The 8,708-nt window shown below is 51.0% G+C and overlaps 1 protein-coding gene across 1 annotated transcript; it reads right to left on the bottom strand.

Moving 5' to 3' along the window:
- Positions 1-791: 791 nt before the first annotated feature.
- Positions 792-1,973, bottom strand: LOC115800661 (serine/arginine repetitive matrix protein 1-like). Its single transcript, XM_030758140.1, has one exon. The coding sequence runs from the start codon at positions 1,971-1,973 to the stop codon at positions 792-794; it is 1,182 nt and encodes a 393-aa protein (XP_030614000.1).
- Between the last annotated feature and the right edge of the window lie 6,735 nt (positions 1,974-8,708).

Here is an 8,708-nt window from a genome sequence, read left to right as displayed (position 1 = left end):
GCATGCGGGAGGGTTCCGGATTGTGCGGCAGCTTCGGTGAGACACTGTCTTGTATGCGTACAGAGGGTGTCCGGAATGTGAGGTGGCTTGGGAGTGACACTCTCTTGTACGCGTGCGGGAGGGGGTCCGGATCGTGTGGCGGCATGGGGGAGGCACTCTCTTGTATCCGTGCGGAGAGTGTCCGGAATGTGAGGTGGCTTGGGAGTGACACTCTCTTGTACGCGTGCGGGAGGGGTTCTAGATTGTGCGGCGGCATGGGAGAGGCACTCTCTTGTACACGTGAGGGAGGGTGTCTGGAATGTGAGGTGGCTTGGGAGTGACACTCTCTTGTACGCGTGCGGGAGGGGGTCCGGATTGTGCGGTGACATTGGTGAGGCACTCTCGTATGTGTGCAGAGGGTGTCCGGATTGTGGGTTGGCTTGGGAGCGACACTCTCTTGTATGCATGCGGGAGGGTTCCGGATTGTGCGGCGGCATGGGAGAGGCACTCTCTTGTACACGTGAGGGAGGGTGTCCGGAATGTGAGGTGGCTTGGGAGTGACACTCTCTTGTACGCGTGCGGGAGGGGTTCTAGATTGTGCGGTGACGTTGGTGAGGCACTCTCTTGCATGTGTGCGGAGGGTGTCCGGATTGTGGGTTGGCTTGGGAGTGACACTCTCTTGTACGCGTGCGGGAGGGGGTCCCGATTAGGTGGCGACGTTGGTGAGGCACTCTATTGCATGCGTGCGGAGGGTGTCCGGATAGTGGGTTGGCTTGGGAGCGACACTCTCTTGTACGCGTGCGGGAGAGGTTCTAGATTGTGCGGCAACATGGGAGAGGCACTCTATTGTATGCGTGCGGAGGGTGTCCGGATTGTGGGTTGGCTTGGGAGCGACACTCTATTGTACGCGTGCAGGAGGGGGTCCGGATCGTGTGGCGGCGTAGGGGAGGCACTCTCTTGTATGCGTGCGGAGGGTGTCCAGAATGTGAGGTGCCTTGGGAGTGACACTCTCTTGTACGCGTGCGGGAGGGGGTCCGGATTGTGCGGTGACGTTGGTGAGGCACTCTCTCGTATGTGTGCAGAGGGTGTCCGGATTGTGGGGTGGCTTGGGAGTGACACTCTCTTGTACGCGTGCGGGAGGGTTCCGGATTGTGCGGCCGCGTGGGTGAGACACTCTCTTGTATGCGTACGGAGGTTGTCCGGAATGTGAGGTGGCTTGGGAGTGACACTCTCTTGTACACGTGCGGGAGGGGGTCCGGATCGTGTGGCGGCATGGGGGAGGCACTCTCTTGTATTCGTGCGGAAGGTGTCCGGAATGTGAGGTGGCTTGGGAGTGACACTCTCTTGTACGCGTGCGGGAGGGGTTCTAGATTGTGCGGCGGCATGGGAGAGGCACTCTCTTGTACGCGTGCGGGAGGGGGTCCGGATCGTGTGGCGGCTTGGGGGAGGCACTCTCTTGTATGCGTGCGGAAGGTGTCCGGAATGTGAGGTGGCTTGGGAGTGACACTCTCTTGTACGCCTGCGGGAGGGTTCCGGATTGTGCGGCAGCGTGGGTGAGACACTCTCTTGTATGCGTACGGAGGGTGTCCGGAATGTGAGGTGGCTTGGGAGCGACACTCTCTTGTACGCCTACGGGAGGGGGTCCGGATTGTGCGGTGACGTTGGTGAGGCACTCTCTCGTATGTGTGCAGAGGGTGTCTGGATTGTGGGTTGGCTTGGGAGCGACACTCTCTTGTATGCATGCGGGAGGGTTCCAGATTGTGCGGCAGCTTCGGTGAGACACTGTCTTGTATGCGTACAGAGGTTGTCCGGAATGTGAGGTGGCTTGGGAGTGACACTCTCTTGTACGCGTGCGGGAGGGGGTCCGGATCGTGTGGCAGCGTGGGTGAGGCACTCTCTTGTATGCGTGCGGAAGGTGTCCGGAATGTGAGGTGGCTTGGGAGAGACACTCTATTGTACGCGTGCGGGAGGGGTTCTAGATTGTGCGGCGGCATGGGAGAGGCACTCTCTTGTACACGTGAGGGAGGGTGTCTGGAATGTGAGGTGGCATGGGAGTGACACTCTCTTGTACGCCTACGGGAGGGGGTCTGGATTGTGCGGCGATGTTGGTGAGGCACTCTCTTGAATGCGTGTGGAGAGTGTCCTGAATGTGAGGTGGCTTGGGAGTGACACTCTCTTGTATGCGTGTGGGAGGGGGTCCCGATTGCGCGGTGACGTTGGTGAGGCACTCTCTTGCATGTGTGCGGAGGGTGTCCGGATTGTGGGTTGGCTTTAGAGTGACACTCTTATGTACGCGTGCGGGAGGGGGTCCCGATTAGGTGGCGACGTTGGTGAGGCACTCTATTGCATGCGTGCGGAGGGTGTCCGGATAGTGTGGCGGCATGGGAGAGGCACTCTCTTGTATGCGTGCAGAGGGTGTCCGGAATGTGAGGTGGCTTGGGAGCGACACTCTCTTGTACGCCTACGGGAGGGGGTCCGGATTGTGCGGTGACGTTGGTGAGGCACTCTCGTATGTGTGCAGAGGGTGTCCGGATTGTGGGTTGGCTTGGGAGCGACACTCTCTTGTATGCATGCGGGAGGGTTCCGGATTGTGCGGCGGCATGGGAGAGGCACTCTCTTGTACACGTGAGGGAGGGTGTCCGGAATGTGAGGTGGCTTGGGAGTGACACTCTCTTGTATGCGTGTGGGAGGGGGTCCCGATTGCGCGGTGACGTTGGTGAGGCACTCTCTTGCATGTGTGCGGAGGGTGTCCGGATTGTGGGTTGGCTTTAGAGTGACACTCTCTTGTACGCGTGCGGGAGGGGGTCCCGATTAGGTGGCGACGTTGGTGAGGCACTCTATTGCATGCATGCGGAGGGTGTCCGGATAGTGTGTTGGCTTGGGAGCGACACTCTCTTGTACGCGCGCGGGAGAGGTTCTAGATTGTGCGGCAACATGGGAGAGGCACTCTATTGTATGCGTGCGGAGGGTGTCCGGATTGTGGGTTGGCTTGGGAGCGACACTCTATTGTACGCGTGCAGGAGGGGGTCCGGATCGTGTGGCGGCGTAGGGGAGGCACTCTCTTGTATGCGTGCGGAGGGTGTCCAGAATGTGAGGTGCCTTGGGAGTGACACTCTCTTGTACGCGTGCGGGAGGGGGTCCGGATTGTGCGGTGACGTTGGTGAGGCACTCTCTCGTATGTGTGCAGAGGGTGTCTGGATTGTGGGTTGGCTTGGGAGTGACACTCTCTTGTATGCATGCGGGAGGGTTCCGGATTGTGCGGCAGCGTGGGTGAGACACTCTCTTGTATGCGTACAGAGGTTGTCCGGAATGTGAGGTGGCTTGGGAGTGACACTCTCTTGTACACGTGCGGGAGGGGGTCCGGATCGTGTGGCGGCATGGGCGAGGCACTCTCTTGTATTCGTGCGGAAGGTGTCCGGAATGTGAGGTGGCTTGGGAGTGACACTCTCTTGTACGCGTGAGGGAGGGGTTCTAGATTGTGCGGCGGCATGGGAGAGGCACTCTCTTGTACACGTGAGGGAGGGTGTCCGGAATGTGAGGTGGCTTGGGAGTGACACTCTCTTCTATACGTGTGGGAGGGGGTCCCAATTGCGCGGTGACGTTGGTGAGGCACTCTCTTGCATGTGTGCGGAGGGTGTCCGGATTGTGGGTTGGCTTGGGAGTGACACTCTCTTGTACGCGTGCGGGAGGGGGTCCCGATTAGGTGGCGACGTTGGTGAGGCACTCTATTGCATGCATGCGGAGGGTGTCCGGATAGTGGGTTGGCTTGGGAGCGACACTCTCTTGTACGCGCGCGGGAGAGGTTCTAGATTGTGCGGCAACATGGGAGAGGCACTCTATTGTATGCGTGCGGAGGGTGTCCGGATTGTGGGTTGGCTTGGGAGCGACACTCTATTGTACGCGTGCGGGAGGGGGTCCGGATCGTGTGGCGGCGTAGGGGAGGCACTCTCTTGTATGCGTGCGGAGGGTGTCCAGAATGTGAGGTGGCTTGGGAGTGACACTCTCTTGTGCGTGTGAGGGAGGGGGTCCGGATTTGCGACAGCGGCATGGGAGAGGTACTCTCTTGTATGTGTGCGGAGGGTGTCCGGATTGTGAGGTGGCATCGGAACAGCATTCTCTCCACCTTATGGATGCGGCAGGAGCAGCTGGAGCGGCACTCTCTCCACCTCATGGATACCGCAGGAGTAGCTGGAGCGGCATTCTCTCCACCTTATGGATGAGGCAGGAGCAGCAGGAGCAGCTGAAGCAGCACTCTTTCCCAAGGTTATTATCATTAACAAAAACAAATGAAAGCAAAATCTGAACTTGAAAAAAACATTTTTTTAAAATGAAATAAAAACTATAATTAAAAGCAAAAAAAAAAAAGATAACTATCTAAAACAATTTCGTGGGTTTACAAAGCTTAAGTGACCTGAAATTATAGATAAAATGATCTGTCATCCTTTCTCAGAGTGATGCTGAAAAGCTAAGCTTCATGCATTTATTACTTCTAAACTAGATCATTGTAATTCATTATTAACAGGTTGTTGTAAAAGCTCCCTGAAAAGCCTTCAGCTGATCTAAAATGCTGCAGCTAGAGTACTGACAGGGAATAGGATTTAAAATCCTTCTCACAAGGTCTGAATAATCAGGCCATCTTATCCTAAAGACCTCATAAGCTGCTTGTCCACCGACGGGGTTCCGGTGCCGGTGCCAGTATTTGAACCGTTCAGCGGTTTTTCCACCACGAACGCACTTGGTGCTCGGCCGAAAAACAGGTTCAACTCAGGCCCCGCAATCTAGCTGGTCTGGAAACAAGAACGCGTGACGAAAGTGGCAGAAGGGCGTGACTTTACCATCTCAATATAAACTACCATATTACGTGTGTATTTCATGAGAAAAGTGAAGCGATTTTCACGGCTGTGAATTAGGTTGGGCTCTAAGGCTGAACTTGCTGCTTTGTATCAGTTCATATCACAGATAAGGGGATGCAAAGTGCGTACTTGTCGTCTTGCTTGTATTTTCTGTCTGTGTTTACCTCTGTGCTGCACACGGATGCTGCAGTAGTTTTGTTTGGACCGTAAAATGTGTTCGCAGCACAAGACAGGGGAGCGTGTTCTCCCATGTTTGCGCTCTTCGGCTTCCGTGTCCAGACGAGAACCCGCCCACACTCATACATAAAGGAGCAGTTTGCAAGCGCGGTGGAAACGTGGGCCCATTCCTAAGCTTTTCGCCAGTTCTTTTGGGACCAGCACCGGCACTGGAACCCTGGCAGTGGAAAAGGGGTAATAGTGTGGAAAAATAAGTTGAGCCCTGAAACCAAACTGATCTTATGATGATATATTGAAAGTAAGAATATAACCTTTGCAAAGGGATCAATACAGCAAGAACAGTCTTCGCACCAGCATTGACCAAAGAGCAAAATAACCACAGTTCCTTTATAGTCATTGTGTTGATACAATTTTGTTCTGTTAGCTGTGGGAGTTCAGTTTTCCACCACCATGTAACTTCAGCCTGATAATAAATGCGTCATGGCGTTGGACACAACCTAGAAAGAAATTTGCTTTCTACTTTGCACACTTGGTCTTTGTACTAGAAAATTACAATTACATACCAAAGAAGTACACAAGCCTCTTTCCCACCAACAGGATTCCAGAGCCGGTGCCTTAATTTGAACCATTAGGCAGGTTTTCCACCGCGGAAGCACTCAGTGCTCGGCCGAAAAAGAAGTTCAACTCCGGCCCCGCAAACTAGCTGGTCTCGAACCAAGAACGCATGGCGAAAGCGGCAGAAGGGCGTGACTCTATCTCAACATCAAGTTTTCTACCATATTATATGTGTATTACATGAGAAAAGTGAAGCGATTTTCACGGCTGTGAATTAGGTTGGGTTCTAAGGCTGACCTTGCTGCTTTGTATCAGTTCATATCACAGATAAAAGGACACAAAGTGCGTACTTGTCGTCTTGCTCTAATAGCTGTTTGTGTTGACCTCTGTGCTGCACACAGATGCTGCAGTAGTTTGGTTTGGACCATAAAACGCATTTGCACAAGAAAGGGGAGCGTGTTCTCCCACGTTTGTGCGCTTCGGCTTCCGTGTCAGAAGAGGACCCGCCCACACTCATACGTAAAGGAGCAGTTCACAGAAACGCAGTGGAAATGCGGGCCCATTCTTAAGCGTTTCGTCAGTTCACTGGGAACAGCACGAGCACTGGCACGCGAACCGGCTCCTCGGCGGTGGGAAAGTAGCAACAGAGGTTATTTGAGTTGAAAAACAAATTTTCCATTACAATAGTACCATATCACCCCAGCAGAGCACTTTACTCTCAGACTGCTGGCTTACTTGTGGTTCCTAGGATACTTAAGAGTAGAATGGTAACCCTGAACCATCTGTTAGTTATGCTGCAATAGGCCTAGGCTGCTGGGGGGGTTCTTATGATGCACTTGAGTGTTTTTTTCATTCACCTGTTTTTTTTACTCTGTTTATACTCCACTCTGCATTTAATCATTTTTTATTATTAATCTCTGGCTCTCTTCCACAGTGTGTCTTTTGTCTCGTCTCCCTCCCCTCACCCCCAACCAGTCGCGGCAAATGACTGCCCCTCCCTGAGCCTGGTTCTGCCGGAGGTTTCTTCCCGTTGAAAGGGAGTTTTTCCTTCCCACTGTTGCCAAGTGGTTGCTCATAGGGGGTCGTTTTGACTGTTGGTTTTCTCTGTAATTATTGTAGGGTTTTTACCTTACAATATAAAGCGCCTTGAGGCGACTGTTGTAATTTGGTACTGTATAAATAAAATTGAATTGACTAAATTGAATTGAATTGAATTTGTTTTCATCATTTTATTTAAAAGCCTTGTGGATTGATATGAAATAGTTTTTTTCCGCTCTAGCAGTTTAGGCTGGGAGCGGCATGTGTGCGCATGTGCTTGCGTGCGTGCTAACCCTACTGGTCTGCAAAGTAATGGCAGCGGTCTGTCAAGAAAGCGGCAGAGTCCCATATGGAGTTTCTTTGAGTATGATGATGATAAGTAGAAGTAAGTGTCTTGTGGATGATGAAAAAATGTGCGGAACACTTCTCAAGCGGAAAAAGAACACCAACATCAAAGTCCACCTGAGAAGCACACACAAGTCGGGTATGGAAACCCAAAGAGGGGAAAAAGTCCCAGCTGGTACCACATATAAAACACTGGCACATGACCACAAGGTAATTAACACACACAATGCATAACATAATGCAGCTACACAAGCGTAAATGCAGACACGACGTTAGCCACTTGCGTAGGCTGTGTACATCAGCCCCACAAAGACCCAGCGCTGAAGTCTAATTAGCAAGCATCTAACCTAGCTAGTTTTCTGAGCTGCTCCAACAGAGAAGCAGCTTCATGTGGTGGATAATAGGGTTTAATATTTTTCCTGAAAATGACATGAATCAAATCCCGGGAAAAGACGAGCCATTTCCCGGGGGGCAACGTTGGTTTGATTAATGCAATAAAACCTACATCTCGGCATTCGAGTGCTTGAGGTATGCGGTGTTGTATCGTTCCTCAACACTCCCTTAACAAATATAATTCGAATATTCCTGCATTGTACATGGAATTATGCCAAGCTATTTTACAATTGCTGGTGCAAAACAATACGGTTCATCTCCACACAGCATTGATAAAGGCTCAGCCACTTGCGCTGTCGTGGTGACATCTGTTGCACTATATTTCCACAATGCACACGGTTCCACCAGTGGAACGCTGTAATAGTCATTGAAAAGTTAACTACCGTTAACTACCATGTCTGCGTAGTCCGCTTGTTGATCCACCAGAACATTTGACGACTCGGTCACACAACATACATTTGGCGCTGTCATTATCTATTTTTGTAAAATGCCCCCATACAAAACTGTTCGTAGACATCATTGCCTGTATGCGCCTCGCTTCTGCTGAGTAACCGCATTACCGTAAGTACTGTTGAATTGTCACCCCATCAGTGTTACTGTATGACAACAAATCAACGCGCGCGACTTTTTTCCCGGTTTCCCGTGTTAACGTTTCCCGCATTTCCCGGGAATCCCGGGTCCCAGGATTAAACCCTAGTGGATAACATCAGGATACAGCTGGATCCAGTAGTAGCTCCACATCTAACCAGTCCAACTTGAATCAGGTGAACAAGAAAAAAACAACCTGCACAAGTAGGGGAACAATGTCACTCTTTTTAAATGAAAATAATATCAGATCTAGTAATACTCATTCACAACTGCAAAAATCTATGCAGCAGCTTACAGGTCATTACGCAATGCTGCATCACTGGCATTAACAAGATGGTAGTATCAGCAGCACATACATCACCATCTACTGGTTAAACACAGATACTACACCATTAAACAAAGAAATCATTTGGACCTCATAGTGCATTAAACTAGGTGGGTTACAACAGGAAACATACTGAAAAGATCCAGGTTGAGCTTTGGTGGATCAAAAACCTCCTCCCGTTGGAGCAGTAACCGGTTCACAGCTCAGTTTAACTATAACAATTTAATTTTTAATGTCACAACTTTTGGGCTGAACATTCACTGAAGGACACATTGGTTGAAAACAGATTTATTATTTTTGTAAACATTCACTAAAAATTTGGATCAGAATGATTTCAATTCAGTGAAAGGACAACATTTACACTAAGTTTCCTTAATGTTGCATTCAGTTCATATACTGTGTCGTTTAACACAAGTAACATCAGCATACAAAAGCATCTAGTCAATAACAGTAGC

Source organism: Archocentrus centrarchus, chromosome 21 (assembly GCF_007364275.1).
Source record: "Archocentrus centrarchus isolate MPI-CPG fArcCen1 chromosome 21, fArcCen1, whole genome shotgun sequence".
NCBI lineage: Eukaryota > Metazoa > Chordata > Actinopteri > Cichliformes > Cichlidae > Archocentrus > Archocentrus centrarchus.
The sequence above is the reverse complement of the archived record's forward strand: the minus strand, read 5'-3'. Positions and strand labels throughout refer to the sequence as shown.

What these genes read in the sequence shown, in the direction of transcription:
- LOC115800661 (XM_030758140.1), bottom strand. Translation starts at nt 1,973, where the DNA reads ATGCCGCCGCACAATCTAGAACCCCTCCCGCACGCGTACAATAGAGTG.